Here is a 22,169-nt window from a genome sequence, read left to right as displayed (position 1 = left end):
GCAGTCGTGTTTTAACGACGCCAAAACAATAAACCAGAGAGTAAGTTTTAGCAACCAATCAGAAAGCAAGGACAGTAACCCTACTTCCTGTTTAGTGTCTGGTATTTTTACTGGAGCTGAACGAGTTGGAATTATGAATGTTGTTGGTCGCTCCAGAAAGGTTGTATCGTTGTTGTGCAGAAGTTGTGGTTTATTGGAACAAAAGTGTGTGTTTAGAGCCGCACGTTCGTCCGGTCTAAACCAACAATGCCACCACGCAACGCCTCTTAGGAGTCGATTTGACACACAAAGATGGTGCAGCGGTGACACTGACAGCAGACTGTTGGGGAGCACATCTTCTCAGGAGCTGTCGCTTGAAACGGACCATAAAAACAGCCAAACCATCTCGTCAGGTCACGGTAAATTACTAAAGAATTACTACAGTTTCACAGTTGTTTACGAAGAAGAACCGAGCACCTCGAGAAGAATGTGTGTTCTCTTGCTTATCGGAAACTTTTTAAAGAAATGTAAGAAATCGCTGTCAGAAACTAAATACTTTTGAATATTTCTCTAAAAATGAAATCGAAATTACATACAATTAATTTGAAATACACTTACTGCTTTTATTGATGCATACTCAAATTAAAAAAATGAGGACACTCGGTGTTTCTTTCCAGGTTTGGATCCTCATTTGTTTTTCATAAACTCCTACCTGTTAGCGTGTTTATTTGAATAGTCAGTTTTGATCAATTAAAAAAAGATATTATTAAGTAAGGTCAAGAAGAAGCAAACTACTATTATTCCACCTATATTGAGTTATATTTTATAGTTTTGCATATTTTTCATAATCTGGTTCTGATCAGATCAAGTGCAGATTTTTTGTCAAGTAACAAAATCAAGTCCTCGTTGATTGTTGATTATCCTCAGATTTAGTCATGATTTCAGTAAACAAAAACGTAAATCACACATCATGTAACAGATATGTAATGCTTATTACCAAAGAAAGAAATAGAAATCACCCTTACACATTGCAGATCAAGTTATTGATTAGCCTCAGAAAGAATTCTTACATCTTTTAACCCTTGTGCTATCCTAAGGGGTCTGGATGACCCGATCCTTACATTGTGTTCTCCCTACCAGGACAAAGGTGGATAAAGGTGTAGAGGATTTCATGTAATCCATGGACACCAGTGAAGATCACAAATCATTGAATAAAAAGGGTTTAGCGCACTGTCTAGTGAGTCTAGATCAGTGGTCCCCAACCTTTTTCATGCCACAGACCGGTATGACGTCACACAAACTTTCACGGACTGGTATTTAAAATATAGGCGAATGATTATTGTAGCAATACTAGGATGATGGAGGATCAAATACGTGACGAGACGAACCCTGTGCTTTTATTTTGACACGCTTAACAGTTGACATTGCACAGGTCTCATCATCCTCTCCCTTTCCCACACTCTCATGGTGCAAAAAGTACTGTCTATTAAATGTAGCTTTCTTCTTTTAGAAGTTGAAGGCTCCGATTCTGTCTCCTTGCTGGGCCTTTTCCCCTTGGCAAAGAAACTTTCCAAAGACGTTTGTTTTTTACTCATTTTACTAGCTCCTGGGTTTTATTTTAACAGTAACTTATCATTTGACTGAGAAGAGCAACTTGGAATGCGTCAGAAATGACATAGACTGATGTACCAGAGAATCGGGCAATTTTTCAAAATAAAACATCTTTCAGGTTCCGAAATAAATAAAACGGAAGTAATGCAATACCGATATCGGTCCGCGGCCCGGGGGTTGGGGACCACTGGTCTAGATGACCCAATTCCCAATGTTAAAGTGCCTAGGATAGTACAAGGGTTAAGTAAACATAAATGATTCACACTTTAAGTAACCGATATGTAATAATCATTGATTATTATTTGAACACATCATGACATTAACCCAGTGATCGTTGCTACACATTGCATATCAAGTAGAGAAAACCAATAGCTTACTGATTGTAAATAAAATATTTCAGTAATCATAATTGCACATTACACAATGTGTGGTTGTAATTAAGGGCATTCATTGTTTCACATTCAACATTCAAGTTCACACATCTACGTATCTGAATTTATTCATACACCTGTTCACCTTTAACTCCGCTTGTCCTCATTTAGTGAATTAGGTTATTTATATTTATACCTTTTCTTGAATATTTGGATATTTGAACATTGTTTGAGTTCACTGCTTAACCCGTTCCAAAGTTTAGTGCCACACACCGACATACAGAAACTTATCTTTGTGGTTCTTATCAGTTTGATCTTGAAGTTCCTACATCACTTCATTTTGTAGCCTCCTTCGTTTTCTAAGAACTGTTTTTGGATTTTTAATGGTAATGATTTCCTCTTGGCTCTGTCTAGCAGTTATGCGGTGTAAAAATCAACAATGTCATACCGTTTTAAAAGTCTAGATTGATCAAAGAAATTGTTTGTATGATCAAGATAGCCAATTCTGACGGCTCGTTTTTGAAGTAGAAAGAGAAGATGTAGTGAACTTATAATTATTCCGCCAAATTTCTATACAGTTGGGGAAATATGGGAATATTAAGGAGCAATACTATAAATACAATCTACCGTTTTGTTTAGATTTATTTATGATTGAAATACTTTTTGATACTTTAGTTTGTATGTGTCTGATGGGCAGCTTCCAACTTAGTTTATTATCAATTATTACCCCTAAGAATTCTCAAATAACTTGTTATCAAATGTATATATTATGTTCATATCTATTCCAATAATTTAGGGCTAAAATTCAAAGCTCACCTGTCTTTTAAACTTTAACAATAAAAAAGCAATTTGATCTAGTTTCTTTTCTGACCAAAACCCAACCAGAGCTGCAAAGTTCCACTTAACTGTTTCTAAAAATACACCTCATGGATGTTTTTGTGGCCATTGAGCCATTTATTTTTCCAGTGTTTACATTTATTTAATTATAACTGTGTAATTTTTTTTCTATATAACAACTTTAACTCCTTTTACTATTGACAGTAGCACATACACCTTCCTGTCAAAATAAAATATGCCCTGTGTCCAATAATATTCTCCTGCTGAAGCAGATTTACTAGCATTAACACTGCAAAACAGCCAGATTAAATGCAGCATTTTCTATCATTATGACTTTGATACACTGTCATCCTTTTTTCACCTTTTACTATTGAGTATAACAATGTTAACCCTGGGGTAGAATCTAATTTCTTTTTTAATTCTATTCATGTAAAAGAGAACTTTGCTTCTGCAAAGCAACTAGACACTGTTGTGGAGCAGAAAATCAGAATATTTTCTTTAAGATTATTCTAATGATAAACCACTCTGACTGTAGATCTAACCTGTTACCATCATTTAACTCAGTTATCTGACATGTAAAAAAAAAAAGAAAACATAAAATTCAAACACAACTACAAACTTAGTTTGTTAATATTTCCCCCCAATTTTTTTTAGTATTTTTCTTTGAAGCCAAAGAGCCTCAATGGAGGAATAAAGTAGCTACATGTGGCTGCGGACCCTCAGATTACAGACCAAAACGTTTGGAGGATTATAAATAGTAGAAAAAAAAAATCAGAAAAGTCATTATTCATTTTCCATAAAAACACAGTGAAGTATGTTTATCAAAGAAAAGTCCTAATCCTGCATGGATGCACCAAGTATCTTGTGAATTTTAACTGAAAGCATATTTTTTCTTTTTACCTAGGAGACTCTGAAACCTTTAACCTGGATGTTCTGGTGTCACTTCTGCGTCAGGAAAACGCTGTGGATCTCTGTGTGATCAAAGTCCCCGAGAACATCAAATATGCAGAGTATTTCATTGTTGTTAGTGGCATTTCTCCAAGACACCTGCGTGCAATGGCGCTGTATGCAATCAAAGTGGTAATTCACTTTTATTTCACCTTTACGCCATGTTTTATTCTCTCTGTGCTTGTTTTTTAAAGCCTGTGCTTTGTTTTTGCTGCAGTACAAGTTTTTGAGAAAAGATGGAGATCCAAATGTCAAGATTGAAGGAAAAGATGCAGAGGATTGGATGTGTATCGACTTTGGTATGGACATCTTCAAAACCCCATCAGCACACTTTGTACTGTGTGGATCAGAATGTCATTAAAATCCATGGAATCACTTTCTGTCTCCCTTTTTAAGGTAAAATTGTGGTCCACTTCATGTTGCCTGAGACCAGAGAAGTATACGAGCTGGAAAAACTCTGGATTCTCCGTGCCTACGATGAGCAGCTGATGCGCATCCCTCCAGAAGTTCTACCAGAAGACTTTATGTATGATATGGAAATCACAAAGTAACAAATAAACGCTCTCCCAAGAAAACAAGTCTATGGAACTTTGAATATTTTACTAATAATATGGATGCAACTCCAAAGTCTGTTTTATTCATCAACTGGGTGGGAAGATTTTCTTTCTGTGTGTTGGATTGTGGAGCCAGAGTTAATGACAGAAGAGTATTGGTTAAAGTAATGACATGTGGGACTGCATTTTGAAGATAAATGAGTAACAACAGCATGTGGATATTTAAATAATGGCTAGTTTTGTGGAAAGCTGGAGTGAAGTTCTATTTAAAATAATAAAAAAGAAGGAAAAAAGTGCCCTTTTGAAGGTTTTTGATGCACAAAATATTACTGACTCACCACTAATAAAACCATTTTAACTAGAGCAGGAACATCAACAATGGTCCAAAACTGTCAAGTCCTGGTCCCTGTGTTGCAGGTGATCTGTGTTAAGTAAATGGCCGACAGTGACAACTGCAGTTTATTTGAATCAGATTGAGGTTAGACGATAAGGTTTAACCCTTCTCTTGCATCCATGCCACAACCCTCTACCACAGTAGCCAAACTCACTGAAAATGCAATACAGTAGTGTTCAGAGTTGGATGGAACCAAAAATTGCATCAGGGGATATTTTTTGGGAGCTTTTTATTTGGATTTACAAGACAAAAATGTTGTCACGCAGGCAGCTGTGCAAAAAAAGAAGTGCCTTGCTCATGAACCAGCTTAAAAAAACTGAAGAAAAACTCTTCACTTGTGCATTATTTTATAAAAGAATGCATTGTTAAGTGCCGTGTTAATGTTACAACTGGGCATGGTGGTTCGAGTGGTTAAAGAGCAAAGGATGTTCGTTATTAAAAAAGAAAACCATTTTAGTTGATGCATTTATCAGATTTAAACAGGATTTATATTTATACGAAAATTATTGGTGATCCTTAAAACAACTGAAAGTAGACATTTTCTCACATAAGTGATAAATCTGAAGTATGAGAGACTCTTGCAGCTAATTTTTGTTTTTCAGTGGATGATCCGTTCGCATGGAACCAAAATAAGCTCAAAGAATCATCACAATGACAGCATGCAAACTCATGCAAACAATACCCGCGTATGCTCTTGGCAAGTGACCATTACCGTTCATGGACTTGTTTTGTCGGAACATTAGCTAAATGTGAAGATGCAATGAAGAAGAAAGAGCCAGTGCAGTGACCTGGTGTTTGAGTGGGCTTTCTGCGTCAAAATATTACTCACTAATCGACAAACTCAAAAAGAAAAAGAGAAGTCATTGACGTAAGTTTTGATTGAAAACGAAACACATGAAAGAAAAAGTTTCAGTTCTTAGTTTTGTACATTTAAAATGTACTTTAACACAACAACATGGTACATTTGTGTTGCGACTTTATTAAAACATTGAGCAAAAGTTCACGATGAAGTGATTGAGGTCAGTGCACTACTTTTGTAATGGTCAAATTTTGTCATCTTGCTGGTCTCCAACAATCAGGTGTGTTAACAATTTCAAAAGGAAGAGCACGAGCAGTGACAGCAGAAAAGCTCTGACCGATGAAGGTTATGAAGCAATTTTCTAAAAGTTGGACGTCCATCATCTACAGTGAGAAAAGAAAAAGAAAAAAAAAGAACAAATAAAACCCTAATTAATGAGGTTTTTTGGCAAAACTAAATAAAAGGAATAAAAGATGGAAATAAACAAAACCATTTAGTTTTTTTTTTACACGTTTAAAAGATAATATTTATCTGTTATATTTTATTGTGAGTTATTTAAAAGAAAATGAGAACCAAATGTCACAAATGTTGGTGCTCCGGCTAATGTTTTATCTGCTCGACCATTTCAAACACTGCTGTGTGGCCATTAGGAGTCCTGTGCTCCTTAATGAAGAGGAATGGTAATCCATTCACACGAGGTGATGGTCGTTTTCATGAGCGTCAGGAGGACTTCCGTCTTCAGAGCGTGTTAATTCAATTTTTAGCCCAATATTTACAACAATAGTCAGGATATTCTTCACAACTGACAGATCAAAGAGACGGGGTCCAGATCCCAGATTCAGTTCCCCTAAAAGTGGAAAATTCAGAGGGTTTGTAAACCATTAGGCAAAGGTTTGATGATAAATTAAAAAAAATAATGGTTTTGATACTTAGTGGTTAGTCTGGATCTTTTTTTTTTGTTGATTTTTTTCTTATCACTTGTTTTTCACATATGCCTTCATGGATGATGCTTACCTTTTTGTTCATCCACTGATGTTCTTTTTTAACTTTTTTAATTTTGTGAGTTTTCCGCAGCGATATGTTCTTAATTTCTGTTTTTATGAGCTGTTTGGGGGCAACTGCAACTTTGTCCAGGTTTGTTTTGTGAATTGCTTATTGCTAAAATGTTCTAAATTCCAGAAGGATGTTTGGATAATTGTTGTGGTGTTGGAGTGTAATTAGCAGCCAAGGCGTTAGATCATTTACAGTTGTTCTCTCTTGTTTTTCTTTTCTTTGGTGGATAAAATAAACAATAAAAATAAAAAGTCCATGAGACAACAGAGAAGCCCACATCTCAACCCACCAGACAGACCAACACGCTGGAAAAAATATATTCTGCTCAAGACTATAAAAGCTAAATTATTTTTTTATCATCCCCCCCAGAGCACTATCGCCGGGTGAGTTTCACCCGAGCAAAACTATTTACATGAATTTCAAAATGTCGGGGGTCATGGAGTCTGTGCTTTCACCAGGGAAGTCTCATGTGTCCCAGGAATGGGTGGACCAAAGACCAAGTTTCTAGTATCATTCTTTTATTTTTTATTTTTTATTTCTTCTCACATTCCTAATTTTTCAGTCATTTTTAAGCACGTTTTGAGGAACTTCCTATGTTTTTCTTTTTGATTTTGTTAAACATACTACATTTTGAAATAAAATAAAACCAACTGAAGTTTATCATGTTTTGATCTATTTTTCATGACAAATACCTTTTGTTGGGTATATTATCTCAGGTAAAAATGACCCGGCAAAATTGATGGTATACGTTTTTATAGTGAAAGTGTTTTAGGGTTAAAGTTAAAAGGCCCTAAAAAGTTTATTTAAACCTTACTAAACCATGTTACCTTAATCTGCCTATTTACAGAACTGTTGTTATGTTTAATTTTTATTCATGCATTTTTTTCCACTTGTGTGTGTGAACTTTACATATTTCACATATTTCACATTCATGATTTTATTTGATTAGGTTATTTAATTATAACGTAACCAAAAAGGTTTGTGAGAAACGCTCAGCCACCCTCTGTGCTTTGTAGTTTTACAGGATGTACTCATAAAATGATTTCAGATCAGATTGTTTCATTTAAATATAGCATCAGCTTCAGTCATTCAGGTGGGCTGGAGGTGGTCACGGTCTCTGGTTTTCTGCAGATTATTGTGTTTGCTAGAAGTTTTACTGGAGCCCGTCCACTTTATTGAACTTACTTTTGGACATTGTGCTTTGTCCACCTTATCTTCATTTATGCACTTAAAATTCGAAGGTTTAAATGACACAAGTGGTTAATTAAGTGGGGGTTTTTTCATGCGGGGACAAAAACATTTAAAAGTCTGGCAAAAAAATCATATTTGTAAAAAAATAACATATTGTAGTATTTACATTAGAAGTACAAAAAGCCAACCTTGAATGCTTATTAAAATGTTCATATTCTTTTATTCTATTTTAACAACCCTCACTGTTATTGGTGTGCAATACTGTACGGTCAGATTATGATAGTTTATCATTTTGATCTGCTAAATCTTAAAAAGGATGTTAAAATCCTTTTACTCACCATCAAAATAGTGACTGTAAAATATAATTTTGCTTTTTCAGAAACTGTAAAAACTGCAGATGAGGGCAGCCACTTGTACATGTTGTTTAAAATTTTGTGAAGTTAGAAAGGTTTTGACCTCACCTGCCTCCCTGCAGAAGCTGCACAGGACCACTCAAACCACTGTCATAGGAAACAACAGCCCCAATCTGCTGTCAAATCTCTGCCGAGTCCTCTTCAAAGAAAATAGTTGCCATTAAAGTTGTTTTAGCATTTAGGAGCTAAAACTGTTTTTTTTTTTTTTTTTTGCCATCTATCAGCTGAAATTGAGGGTTTTTGGGATCAGCGCCCCTTCATGTGTCATTTGGTATAATTTGGACCTTTTCTCTTTAGCGGGACCAATTTTCGGACTTAAAACAACTGCACATCTGTTACAGGTGTCTACATTTTACACGTTGTGTGTTCCTGTAGACACAAAACAGTTTAGACTTAAAAAACACTAAAAATGTCATATTTCATTTTAAGATTTTTATATTCCAAGGGATAATGATAGGGCCTTTTATTTTCAATTATTAGGCTTGCTTCCTTGGATCCGCTCTGCAGTGCTCTCCCGGCTGTATCATCATCAGCTGAAACACGGGGTGAATGAACTTTTTCGGCTCAACATGTTGCCGTTTGGAGTCTCACTTCAGAAGCTTCATTAGAGTTTGTCATGCAGGGTGTGATGAGCAATTTCATTTCAATGAAGATCTTAGATTCTGCTTAAATGTCTATCTTTTTTTAGTTTGCATATATTCAAAATTAGCAATTTAAATATCTGAATGAACAACAGACTCAAAACAATAAATAAATAAAACAATGAATTTTTATTTGTAGGTATGTATACACTTTACTTTACAAAACTAAAATTAAATGCAGAAATCCAGTATTTTGAAAGCATGTAATAATGAAAAATTACAAAATTACAATTACATTTATTTTAAATAAACACTACAAGTAAAACAGCATGACGCTTTTGTCAATGTAACTTTACGTCTTTATTTGCATCCCTGCTAAGCCATTACATGTTTAATGAAGGAGGCAGCAGATATTTCTCAGAAGTAGCTTTAAAGACAAGAGGCCCCCCCCCCCCCACTCCCATCCACACTCAGGACACTCTATATAAAGATGGCCAGGGTTGGGAATCTGACAGACGAGCCTTGATCAGTGAGAAAACCCACTTCTGCAGGATTTTTAAAAGTAAGGAATTCCTCGTTTGAGTTAATTTGTTGACTTAGTAGATCTGCTACAGTCCAAGATCATAAACAGTCTGATCTTTGCTTTACATCTATTGCCTAATAACTTTACTGCATTCCTTTTTTTTTACTTGATTTCTCTTTGATCCAGGAAACTGTCCATCGCTGGGATGTCTCCAAACTTTCTGGCTCTCTGCCTGCTCCTCTGTTTTTTCTCCGGCACAAACGCATATCCAGCCAAGCCTCCTGGTCCCCGGGAAGGAGCGCCACCTGAGGAGCTTGCCAAATATTATTCTGCACTGCGACACTATATCAATCTCATTACAAGACAAAGGTTGGTCTTTGACTTCATAGGACTATGAAATGTGGTGTAAATAATGATTTGAAAAAAAAGGGGAATGATGTGTTGGCATTTCTGCACAGGTATGGAAAGAGAGACAACCCAGACACTGTGTTTTCAGATTTATTAGTGAGGGAAAGCACCGAGAGCGTCCCGGGCTCCAACTATATCAGGTAATTTCTTTCATTTGAGGCAGCAGACTTTGCAGTTACTTTATGAGTGGACAAACACAAGTGGGGGTGTAACAAATCCAACCTGTATGATTTAGAGATAAATATCTATGTACTTAACAGTGCAGATAAAGTTTTCCAGATTCCTTGTGTTTCTTCAAGATAATCAAGTATAAATAACATTTGTGAACAAACAAGTAAACAAGAATTAATGGCAAATCCATTCACATTTTAGTTTCATGAGGTTCAGTCCACTGTTGTTTTTCCACATCAAAATAATCCAGACGGAACACTATTAGAACATTGTATCACACTGTATGGTCACATGTCTTTGCTAAATTCAAAGTGTTTCCACACATTGGACTGGAATGATGGACTGATCCGTTTTTGCTGCCATCACATGTGTGTTGTCCGGTGTGATGGTACCTGGTCAAAAAATGTTGTAGAAAGGCAATCCTACTGTGCCTCAATCCAAATGGTGTTTTCCAAAATCAATACAATCAATCTATTTAATTTTGAATCGATTTTATAATGGTATAGGTTAATTGTATCGCAGGAATAAAAACAGATTCATCAGTCAAGTTGATTTGAATTGAGTAGCATGTTCATTACACCCCTAATGAAAAAATTTGCACAAGTGTGGTGTAATACATTTTGTTACGCACGCATTATAAACTTATGAAGAGTTTTAAACTGTAAAAATTAGTTTTTTGATAAAGTACTGAAACGATTGGACTTTCTTTCTTTTTATTGCATTTAATTTATCTACCCAGGTATGAGGGTCTGCCTGTGTGGTGATGGAGCTGTGCCATTGGGCTGTTTTGAAAACTGCTCTCATGTCTGCCAGTGATTTTACATTACCCTGTATTTGCATGGAATAAAGACTGGATTAAGAACACTACCTGCATGTGCTGTCACTTCTTTGCAATTTGTCACACACTGTAGTTCACATTGTGTTGATCTGTATAAAACTTCTTGCTCATTGTAGCTCTTTGTTAAATACCAATTGGAAATAAATTAATAACTGTTACCACGAGGCATAAAATTCCGATGTAGAAATATTTTTCTGCTCTGAAAAACTTACTTTAAGTAGCATTAAAGAGCTTCAAGCCATTCTGAGTACAAGAAAATGACTCAACAGTTCCCTCTACTGGTGGACATCATCCCAACACACTAATGAACCATATCTTAGCTTTTTGTTAGGATCTTTCTTGCATTTATTCTAAAGAAAATGTAAAAAAATAAATAAAATAAAAAACAGCTGTGTGCTTCATAACTGCTCCACACGTTAAACTGATTTTAGAGAGTTCCTGTTGCTGGCTGACAGAAATCAGATTAACACATTAATCCTATCAAGTGACCTGAACTCATCTACAACAACTTATGTGACCCCTTTTGTACTCAAATGCACTGCTGCTTCTCAATAATAACCAGTAGTTAGTGGGTTGAAATTTAATTATAGTTTTGCATTACAATTGCAGCAGTGTGTAACCCTTGTGCTATCCTAGGCACTTTAACATTGGGAGTTGGGTCATCTAGACCCACTAGACAGTGCTCTGAACCTTTTTTCTTCAATGATTTGTGAACCTCACTGGTGTCCATGGATTACATGAAATATTTACACCTTTATCCACTTTTGTCATGGTAGGGAGAACACATCAATGTAAGGGTGGGGTCTTCTGAGATAGCAAGAGGGTTAAACAGGCCTGCACAATAAATCGCAAATTTATCGTTATCAAACAAGCTGTGGACTACATATCGCAAAAGTCGGCGAGAATTGTGATAAATGGTAGCCTTAAATGTGCTAAGACAATCTTATGGAAGCTTGAAGTGTTTAACAAATAAATCCAGATATTTTTAATTTTTAATTTTAATATTTTTAATCAGATGGACTTCTTTACATCATCACTGACCAATCGGATGGAGCCCTTTAATGTCAGGTGCTCATTTGAAGTGTAAGTTATATTGACTCTTATTTCAATTAAACTGTTGCAAAAAATGGAAATGGTGTTTTTGGTTATTTTGCTATTTGTTCATGTATCTCAAGTTATATCGTCATCGCAATATTGATCACTAATATCGCAAATTGCGAGATTTCCATATATCATGCAGCCCTGTTAAGTGTGGAAAAGAGGTGAAGAGGCGAGTGCAGGCAGGTTGGAGCGGGTGGAGGAAAGTGTCAGGAGTGTTGTGTGACAGAAGAGTGTCACCAAGACTCAAAGGAAAGGTGTACAAGACAGTGGTGAGACCAGCTCTGCTCTATGGGTTAGAGACGGTAGCAGTGAGACAGAGACAAGAGGCTGAGATGGAGGTAGCGGAGATGAAGATGTTGAGGTTCTCCTTAGGAGTGACCAGGTTAGACAGGATAAGGAACGAGTACATCAGAGGGACGGCTCATGTTGCCTGTGTTAGTGACAAAGTCAGAGAAGCCAGACTGAGATGGTTTGGACATGTTCAGAGGAGGGATAGTGGATATATTGGTAGAAGGATGTTGGAGATGGAGCTGCCTGGCCGGAGGGCAAGAGGACGGCCAAAGAGGAGATATATGGATGTCTTAACAGAGGACATGAAGTTGGCTAACGTTAGGGTAAAAGATGTTCATGATAGAGTGAGGTGGAAAAGGATGATTCGCTGTGGCGACCCCTGATGGGAAAAGCCGAAAGAGAAAGAAGATGCAGCCCTGTTAACCAATATTTGCAATGCAAAATGCACATCAAGTATGGTTTTATCTTCATATAGAAATGCTGCTCCATTCCAGTTTCACTAAAGTAAAGTAAAATGTAAACGTACATCACTCTAAAAATACTATAATAATATTTAATATGTATTAAATACTAAACGTATGCATTAATACATCTAATAATAAAAAACATCAAATTTAAAGGTTGATTTATGTGTGTAAACAAAATTAATCCACTGCAATTCTGGGATTCTTTCATTTTGAAAACAATTTCTGTAAACAACTATATTTGTTAATTATATTATTAAAGTTTTACAATTTTTATTTTTTTATTCTAATTTTATTTCATTTAATTCCATTTCACTTTATTTTATTTTACTCTGTAGTTTAAACAATTACCAGCCAGAATTGAGTTGTGGGCAAACAGAAAACCATTTTTTAAAAATTATTTTATGTATTTATTTCTATTATTTTATGTTATATTTGGTGCTGGTAAATCAGCCTCAGACGTCGTGTGAAGAGGTTGACGGTACGACAGTCGGAACACCGGCGGGTACTGGATGACACCAGTCCTGCTGCTGACTGACTGGTCTGGACGGGGAGCACAGACAGAGACGAGGGAACGGCAGCACGCTAGAGGGCTTTTACTAACCACACACTAAACATCAGTGATTGTGGAGCTTTTACAAACCGGAACCATGACGAAATAAATGGACGCTGCATACAAACAGTAGGTAAAATACACATTTTTTTGTTTTGCGTTTAAAAAGTAGCAGTGCTTTCACGAACCCCACAGCAGCATGGTAGCTACATAACTAGCTAGCTTCCCCCTCAATAGTTAGCTAACTTTGACTCACTCTGGAAGCCGCTGCAATGCAGATAAAGCAGCTGTCAAAGATATCGTGTTCGATATATCAACCTTTCTTGAATAACAACAATAAAACTAGTATAATTGTAAGAATTAAAGTTATTTGTAGCACTGGCGATTAGTTGCTACCAATTAGCATCGCTACGTACATCGTCCGTAAGCTAGTACGAGCCGAAAAATATGCAGTAAAAATGTTAAATAAAACATGACACTACACAGTTTGAATGAACGTGACTCTAATTGCTTATCGTACGTTTTATATAGATCATAAAATGTACGTTTAAGGCAGTTATTGGCGCTTAGTAGCGGCATTCACAGATGTACACGTGCATGATCTCATGCCAGTCTCAAATCACAGCTCGTTATACTGTCAGGACTTCACCTGCCTTTTTGAAGTTGGTGTTTACGTCTCTGTTAGGACACGTCGTGGGAATAACCCCAGTTAAAACTTAAAACAGGGTGTGTCAGTAAATGTCAGCACACTTTTTGGTTTCTGAAAGTTGGCACTACTAGTAGTTGTTTTTTCTGAGCTATTTCGAAAACTGATTGCATTTTTAAAAGATTTTTGTGATAAATGTTTTGCACATTCAAGATTCTCAGTTCTTCAATTAAATTGTCTTCCATGGCACTTCACTATTCAAGTATGCCATCGCGTTTATTAAAAAATATTTGCTTTTTTTAAAAATAAAAAATATATTTTTGTAAAATTTGCTGAACTCTGGACCGACACATTGATTTTTTTTAAAGTTCTAATCAGCTTTTTATCTATTTTAAAAGTGTTCCCAGTGGTCTTTTATTTATGATTATGATGTTGTTGTGGAATGAACACTACTTCTATAGGTTAAAATGGTGTTCATTCTCTTTATTTTTATTGTACTAATAATTCATTTAGAAGTCAGTGAATTTAACATTAATAATGTATTTTCTCTACTAGCTTAAATTGAGTTAGTTTTTTTATCACATTTTTTTCTCCCCTCCCCTTGTCTGTTTAGGACCGATGATTGTTTTCTATAAAAAAACAAACTTAGTGCTGACATGCTGCTGTGAGGATTTAAACTGTTTTCTGGTGAGTTTTTAATGTTTACCTTTGGCTTAATTTGTTCCGAACCTCCCAATCTTTACCTTTTAATGGAAATTACACAGTATTTTCTTCAAGATGTTCAGATGGTGTAGTGCCTTACTTTAGGTGATGATGCTTTAGTGAACTTCTTCCAGCTCTAGTGGAGCTGTTTTTGATTGTAAACAGAACATGTTTGCACAGAAATTGTCAAACCTTTACCCCAAAGAACAGGACTCATGGCTCGTTATTTACGCCATTTCTGTGTCTATGCATAAAAAAACATGTTCTGTGCCATTTTTTCCCCCTTTATTTATCAAATAAAAATACTTAGAAAAGCTGGTTCACACCATGCTATGTGTGAAGATCACACGCTCTATTCACTTATCCATTCTCCGGTTCTCCAGTTTCTCTGGGTTCTATAAGTGGCCGGTGGTTGGCTTTTGACCCTGTTTATAAAGTTTCCCCATCCTGAGCCGAGGGATAGTCAAACATGACGGTGGCCAATGCAAAGTCTGGCTCAGGTAAGCCCTCAGCAGCAGCGCTATGACAGGCCCTCTTTGATGCAGAAGCAGTAACATTGTTCCGCGCTAAATTTGACTTACAGCGCACTAATGGATCCTTCCTGCAACTCTATGCTTTTTATCTACTCTGTAGTTTTCTGCAGTAACAGGTTTTTATGAGCTGAGGGTTTGTCAAAAATGTTTTTGTCCTTCAGCTATGCAGCAGGTACTGGACAACCTGAAAGAGCTGCCATCAGGCACAGAAGCCAAAGACATTGACCTGATCTTCCTCAGAGGCGTCATGGAGAGCCCCATCGTCACGTCCCTGGCGAAGGTACACCGCACACTGAGGACGCCACTTCTGTGGATTCTTGAAGTGCTTTTAGAACTGTAATCTCCTTAACTAGCTTTCTGGCTCCACATGGGACCACTTTAGCTCTGTTGTACAACATGCGCTTCTACAGTTTAAGCCAGCCAGGTAGAGAAGCAGGCAGTTTACAGGTGTAGTAGCAATCATTATAAAATGCTAAGGTTTCCCGTGACGTGCCAGATGGCGTTTTCTCACATGTCAGACATGTACAATAGAGGTATGATGTCTAGATATGTTCTCACATGTCAACAACATCTGGAAATTCAGCATTTTGTTGGGTAGATGTATGTCTTTTGTTCCAAAAAACAAGTTGAATGCAAAGATTCACTAAAATATTTTTTTTACGTGTCTAATATTTTTCTTGGATTGTTTTTTTGCTTTTTCTTTTGAAATCTCCCAACTGGTTCTTGGTCATGCTTGCACTCATACGTCCAGCCCTGTTTTGGTGTTTGGCTTTAGGCTCACGAGCGTCTTGAGGAAGTCAAGTTACAAGCCGTGGGTGACGATAATGTTCAGCTGGTCTCAGAGATTCTGGACTCCATCGGGAACATGCCAGAAAAAGACATTGCTGCTGCCGAGCTCGCCAGAATCCTTCAGGAGCCTCATTTTAAGGTATGATGCCCCCTTAGACCGTTCAGTTATGTGGTTGGAGGTGGCTTTTCTGTGCTCTTCATCAACATGAAGTTATTTTTTTTCTGTTTGATAGCTGGCTATGTTGGTTCTTTTTAGCATGTTTCAACTTATATTGACTACTCAGCTTAAAAGAAAAGAATTACTAAATGACTTTAGTTATGTGATCAGAAGAATAGAAACACGGCTGTTTTCACATTTAAAGACTTTCTGTGTTTTGGTTCTCTCTTTTGTCTTAGTCTTTGATGGAAGCTCATGACAAAGTGGCTGCGAAGTGCTACGAAACGCCACATGTCTCAGCTAACAGCAACTGCCTGTTGCCCAGTTCTTTCATGCCAGCAGACGCTGTCAGAGTCATCGGCATCCAGAAGAAAGCGGGGGAACCGCTGGTAAGTTCAGCAGCAGAGAAAACCTTTAAAATTCTTTATTCTGTCAGGTTTATTCACCAAGCAGGGACTTGGTTTTCAAACAACCATTGAACAAATGCAGGTTCCTTCTGAGAAGCCCAACACTAGATATCCCCTCACTGATATTTATGAACTGAGGACGTGGGTCGCTGACTGACTGCTACTCCTCCAGGGGGTCACGTTCCGCGTCGTGCGAGGAGAGTTGGTTGTTGCACGAATCATGCATGGCAGCTCGATCGACAGGCAGGGAATGCTGCATACGGGGGACGTCATCTGCGAGCTCAACGGTCGAGAGGTTGGAAGCGATCCTCAGGAACTCCAGAAGCTCCTGAGAGACTGCAGCGGGAGCATCACACTGAAAGTCCAGCCCAGCTACAAAGACACGCCAGCACCACCGCAGGTGAGGAAAGGCTGGATTTTCTTCCCACAAAATTAATCATTTTGATGTGAATCAAGGTTGCGAGTTCATTGGGATTTCCTTTAATCCAACCTAATTCGTTGTGAATCTGTTGTGGATTGGGCGAGAGCCGCCTGACCCCGGCTACTGACAGGACGCCAGGCTTTCGAAAACTGAATCCACGAGGATCTATTAATAACACTTCACACGCTAACTAGGACATACAGCACTTTGTTCACTTTAGCGTTCTCTCTGCTGTCCGTACTGTAACAGCCATGCCTGAAGCTGACACCGGAGTGGACTGTGGGAATTATGTCACACTTTAACCTCTGTGCTGAGTGGCACTGAATCCTAATCTGGATCCTACTTTTGCATGCCTTTATTGTCTGTTTTTTGCTGTCTAGGTGTGGTGAGCCATTAGGATTTTCTTATCTCTCAAAGTTTCAAACCAGCATTTTTGTTCATGTTTAAACATAAACTAAACAACCTTTAAAATTAACAAAAGAATAAAAGAAACGGCTGCACGGTGGTGCAGTGGTTAGCGCTCTTGCCTCACAGCAAGAAGGCCCCTGGTTCAAGTCCCGGCTGGGGGACATGAAAAACTACATCAACGGGGGACCTTTCTGTGTGGAGTTTGCATGTTCTCCCCGTGCATGCGTGGGTTCTCTCCGGGGTCTCCGGCTTCCTCCCACCATCCAAAAACATGCTTCATAGGTTGATTGGCAACTCTAAATTAACCATAGGTATGACTGTGAGAGTGAATGGATGTGTGTTTGTGGACATTCTACCCTGCGACAGACTGGCGACCTGTTCAGGGTATCCCTTGCCTTCGCCCACAAGTGGCCGGGATAGGCTCCGGCAACCCTGTGACCCTGAAAGGGAAAAACGGTACAGAAAATGAATGAATGAATAAAAGAGACTTGAGCAAAAATGTTAATTTATTTCTAAATGGAGCATTTTCTTCCTAATACAGTTATCCCTCATTTATTGTGGAAATTACTTTCTAAAATATAGATCAAATCTGCAAAGTAGTCAACTTTAACATTTATTATATATGTTTTTAGGCTGTAAAACTCCTCACTACACACTTTATACACATTTCTCTCTTGTTTAAAGTCCCTCTCTGATCATCATTTGATCTATTTTAAAATCGTTCCCAGTGGTCTTTTAATTATGGTTGTGCTGATTTTAGCCACACAAAAAAAACTTTTGTTGTTTTCTAGGACATGGTTTTGGCAGAGCGGCAGTAGTTCGTTAGAAATTCACCTCTGAGTTGTGGCTTAGACTGTTGGCGTGGAGTAAGCCTACCCTCATTTCCCATGATCCCTTTGTTTACTCAATCCCGAAAGCTTACAGCTCCTCACACCCCCAACCTAACATTAGTGGGGCAAAAAAAATGGCAAGCAAATCGAAGCTATCCAGCCGTACAGTTTTGAGCCAGAAACCAACTCAGATGAAAACAAAGACATTATCTGATCTGGTCGTCTACAAGTGAAGCATCAGAATTGAGCAGAGCACGGATCTTGTGGCCCGCCTTGCGTAATTTCTATGCCACAAATACGCTGTTTTTCAAACTGCATTTTTTTCGTCTGCTCCTGATTCACAATGATTTGAATAAAAAAATACTCAGACATTCCATGTTAAGTTTAATTTCCCTCTTTAATGTCCATCATGAGAAAATGCCAGAAGAATATGTTATATACACAAAAAAACACAACTTTCATCGGAGTGGGTCCTTTAACTTACAAAGTTTACAGAAAAATCAAATCAGTATTATAGAATATAACAAATGATCTGTTGTACAGGAGACACTGCACGGAGGAAAGTGATTGGCAATAGTCTACGACGAATCAGGATGTAAAACACAATACAGAACACAATACAATGGTAGAAAAAAACATGCAATACAATGCATTAAAAGCAATGGAACATTGAATCTTCTTTTTGAAAACTAGGGTTTAATTTGCTATTTTAATTCATCAAAGCCATTAAAGCTATTTCTCTTATTTTATATAAATATTTGTAATATCTTAAATAAAATTTACTATGGAACATTCCACCTGTGTTTGGATTATTAATGTGAAAATAGATTTTCTTAACCCAACACAATGTGGTTTAGGATGAGAATAAAAAAAAAGACAATAACAGAATTGTGTTAAGTTGGAAATCCTGACAGTTTTACTCATGTCACTGAGCTCCCCGATCACTGACTCTGCTGCCGTCTTTATTGTTTTCTTTAAAGCAGATGTCATGTTTGGTGCATGGTCGCCTGTAGGACTTTAATATTGCATTACACGTTTGCGCTTGCTTGGCACAATGGCAGGCTTTGACACCAGATCTGTGTGGTGGGCGAGATGACTCACAGCCGGTTACGTCCTGTGTAGTAAACGCTCTCTGTAGGAGCGCAATGATTTATTAATGCTCCCTCCACTCCAGTGCTGATGGAAAAAATGTGCTTCGACTTTATTAATGAAATAGAATTGGTCATCCATCTTTGAAACATCTTTTACAATTTTCTTCCTCAGAAAATATATTAGTTTTGAACTTGTTTGAAATATCTCCTACAGCCTTTGTTTTTGCAGTATTTCTTCGAGATCATATTTACATGTGTAGTAGAAGGCTTTTTGGTAGTTTTTTTTTAGATCATTTGTTTACTCTGCTTTCTTGTGTGCAGCTTACTTGGCTCCTAACTGTTTAATTCCTACATTGCAGGTTTTTCTGAAGCCTTTCTTCAACTATAATCCAGCCACGGACAACCTAATTCCCTGCAAAGAGGCGGGCCTTCCCTTTTCTAAAGGAGAAATTCTTCATGTGGTCAACAAGGAGGACCCCAACTGGTGGCAGGTGAGTAAAATAAAATGGTACTACAATTCAGGTGTTGGGTATGGATTTCCTAATTCATCTAATTCCCTGAAAGGCATGTAAAGTTGTTGGAGGAGCGTCTGGCCTCATACCTAGTCAGTTTCTGGAGGAGAAGAGGAAAGCTTTTGTGAGAAGAGACTGGGACACCAAAGGCACAGGTCAGCCCCTGTTTTGTTGTGGTGCTGTCCATTTTGGTGTGTTTGAGTTGTCATTTATTTTGCCTCTGCATTTGTTTTCCATGTCAGGGATGCTCTGTGGGAGCCTAACTTCCAAGAAAAAGAAGAAAAAAATGATGTACATCACTTCTAGGAATGCAGGTTCGTACTAGTATTCCGACATATGTTACAGCAAGTATTTCTTGGTGTTCCTCAGGTGCAATTCTCATTCTGATTTTGCATTGCCTTGAGCAGAGTTTGATCGTTATGAGCTGCAGATCTATGAGGAAGTAGCCAAGATGCCCCCTTTCCAGAGAAAAACGCTGGTTCTGATTGGCGCCCAGGGAGTTGGTAGACGGAGCTTGAAGAACAGACTTATCGTGATGAACCCTCTGAGATACGGAACCACTGTGCCATGTAAGTGTGGGAAGGACACAGAGAGAGTCGTCTGCTTTGGGTGTCTGATTTCTGTTTTCTTCCAGTTACATCACGGCGTCCCAGAGAAGAGGAGAAAGACGGGCAGAACTACTGTTTTGTGACGCGCGAAGAGATGGAGAAAGACATCAAAGAGAGCCGGTACCTGGAGCACGGCGAGTACGATGGCAACCTCTACGGTACAAAAATAGACTCCATCCACGAGGTGGTGGCTGCAGGGCGTACCTGCATCCTGGATGTGAACCCTCAGGTCAGTCCAAGATGCCGTGTGAAGACTTGCTGTTCTCAAAGCTCTGCTGGTGACACGGTTTTCCGTCCAGGCCCTGAAAGTGTTGAAGACGGCTGAGTTTGTGCCCTTCGTGGTGTTCATTGCCGCTCCTGAACTGGACACGCTACGAGACATGCACACAGCGGTCGTCAATGCCGGCCTTACAACCAAACTCCTCACGGTAACACAATTCAAATGCTTACCAATAGTGACAATGAGTCTGTTGTTGTTTCTCTTAAAGAATCACTCTAATGAACATGGTGTTTTTAACATGTGGCGTTTTTCTCATGATGGAGGACATATATAAAGAAAATGAAGCTTCAGATTGCATTTCTGAGTATTTCTTTATTCAAATCATTGTGAATCAGGAGCAGAAAAATTAAGGAAGTTGGAAAAAGATTGTACTTAAAAATACACTGCTTCCTGCTCTGCTCCATTCTGACGGATCCACTTAAGACTACCGGTAGATCCACGTTTACCTCGTCTGAGTCGTCTGCTTAAACATTGCTCGCCTTTTATGTTATGTAATGTTAGATTTGGGGTGTGAGGGATAAGCTAGCAGGAGACTGCGCAAATGGAGAGCTCCACTTCAACTCAGCTGAATTTCTAATCACCACTGCTGCTCTGCAGAAACTATGTCCTGGAAAACAACTCTTGATTTTTGGGTAAAGCCGCCCAATATAATTGAAAGACCCCTTGAAAACACTAATAGAAAAGATCAAAAGATGATTAGAGTGAGACTTTGAAGTTGTGTTGCTTCTCCAACAGGAGAACGATTTAAAAAAGACCGTGGATGAAAGTGCCAGGATCCGCCGCGCGTACAGCCACTACTTCGACCTGACCATCGTCAACGACAACCTGGACAAGGCCTTTGAGCAGCTGCTGGATGCAGCCGAGCGACTGTTCATCGAACCTCAGTGGGTTCCGGTCAGCTGGGTTTATTGATGCTCCGACCCCGCCCCCCTCTGGGAAAGAAGACGCGGTTGAGCTGCCTGACCGATCGGCCGTCACAAACATTTGCATCAGTCACCTTAATCTAAATTGCCAGATGTATCTCTAGCACACTATGCAACTTTGGACACACATGAAGTGTACTTATTTATTGGCAGTTTTCTTTTTTAATATTTGCTTTCCAAAGGGATTAAAGAAACACTGACCTGTGTGTTAAGTTGTTTTGATAACAATCTAAAGGGTTTTGCCAATTCACTCTTTTTACATCTTTGTGAGAAATGTATTTATTCTGTAAAGTGAGGGCTAGGTTTCTAAAGTGAATAATACCTCAGTGTTAACAGTTTACATCGCTTCATCTCGTCGTGTCATTACAAAACAGAACTTTGGACCTTTTATTCTTGTTCTTCCACTCAGTGTCAGTGAATAAGACACTTGGCCTGTCACTGTCTAGTGTTGCACTCAGAAGAAGAAAAGCAATATTATCATGTTTACCAAGTTAGTCTCTTTTTTCCCCTCAAACCTTTTAACCGTGCTGGTGTTGTTGGATGGAAGTGTTGGACTGGCAACATCTGGTGTTTTTGTGCACAAACACTTATTTTTCAAGGATTCTTGAACAGGGTACTGCATCTCTGTGAGCCATCCCTTTTGATGTGACGTTACAAAAACCCAACTGTTTAAATTAAAAAATCCACATTTATTTTACAGTGTTTCAAATAGGAAAGTATTTTCAAATGTCAAATAAAAAAAAACTTGTTTTCTAACGATGATGCTTTTTTTCTTTAAATTC

At 38.1% G+C, this 22,169-nt stretch overlaps 3 protein-coding genes across 9 annotated transcripts; all 3 read left to right on the top strand.

The window, feature by feature from the left end:
• The first annotated feature begins 41 nt into the window (after positions 1-41).
• On the top strand, positions 42-4,596 carry malsu1 (mitochondrial assembly of ribosomal large subunit 1). The gene is made up of 4 exons (XM_020710137.1): positions 42-398; positions 3,703-3,878; positions 3,964-4,045; positions 4,143-4,596. Exons 1-4 carry the CDS (start codon positions 134-136, stop codon positions 4,295-4,297), a joined length of 678 nt encoding a protein of 225 aa, XP_020565796.1. The 5' UTR covers positions 42-133; the 3' UTR covers positions 4,298-4,596.
• Positions 4,597-9,226: 4,630 nt separating this feature from the next.
• LOC101160582 (peptide YY-like) lies at positions 9,227-10,700 on the top strand. The gene is made up of 4 exons (XM_020710138.2): positions 9,227-9,293; positions 9,441-9,623; positions 9,713-9,802; positions 10,573-10,700. Exons 2-4 carry the CDS (start codon positions 9,460-9,462, stop codon positions 10,595-10,597), a joined length of 279 nt encoding a protein of 92 aa, XP_020565797.1. The 5' UTR covers positions 9,227-9,293; positions 9,441-9,459; the 3' UTR covers positions 10,598-10,700.
• A 2,268-nt stretch (positions 10,701-12,968) lies between these two features.
• On the top strand, positions 12,969-22,143 carry LOC101160191 (MAGUK p55 subfamily member 6). 7 transcript variants are annotated; one of them, XM_020710132.2, is made up of 14 exons: positions 13,013-13,209; positions 14,340-14,413; positions 14,812-14,928; positions 15,123-15,241; positions 15,737-15,889; positions 16,147-16,296; positions 16,487-16,714; positions 19,424-19,555; positions 19,629-19,731; positions 19,819-19,890; positions 19,984-20,145; positions 20,211-20,413; positions 20,484-20,612; positions 21,200-22,143. In XM_020710132.2, exons 3-14 carry the CDS (start codon positions 14,898-14,900, stop codon positions 21,374-21,376), a joined length of 1,659 nt encoding a protein of 552 aa, XP_020565791.1. In that variant the 5' UTR covers positions 13,013-13,209; positions 14,340-14,413; positions 14,812-14,897; the 3' UTR covers positions 21,377-22,143. The 7 variants fall into 7 exon arrangements, with proteins under 7 accessions (XP_011483480.1, XP_020565791.1, XP_020565792.1 ...); XM_020710133.2 differs by having other exon boundaries at positions 13,013-13,213; XM_020710134.2 differs by lacking the exon at positions 14,340-14,413.
• The last annotated feature ends 26 nt before the right edge of the window (positions 22,144-22,169 follow it).

Source organism: Oryzias latipes, chromosome 16, assembly GCF_002234675.1.
Source record: "Oryzias latipes chromosome 16, ASM223467v1".
Classification (NCBI taxonomy): domain Eukaryota; kingdom Metazoa; phylum Chordata; class Actinopteri; order Beloniformes; family Adrianichthyidae; genus Oryzias; species Oryzias latipes.
The sequence above is the reverse complement of the archived record's forward strand: the minus strand, read 5'-3'. Positions and strand labels throughout refer to the sequence as shown.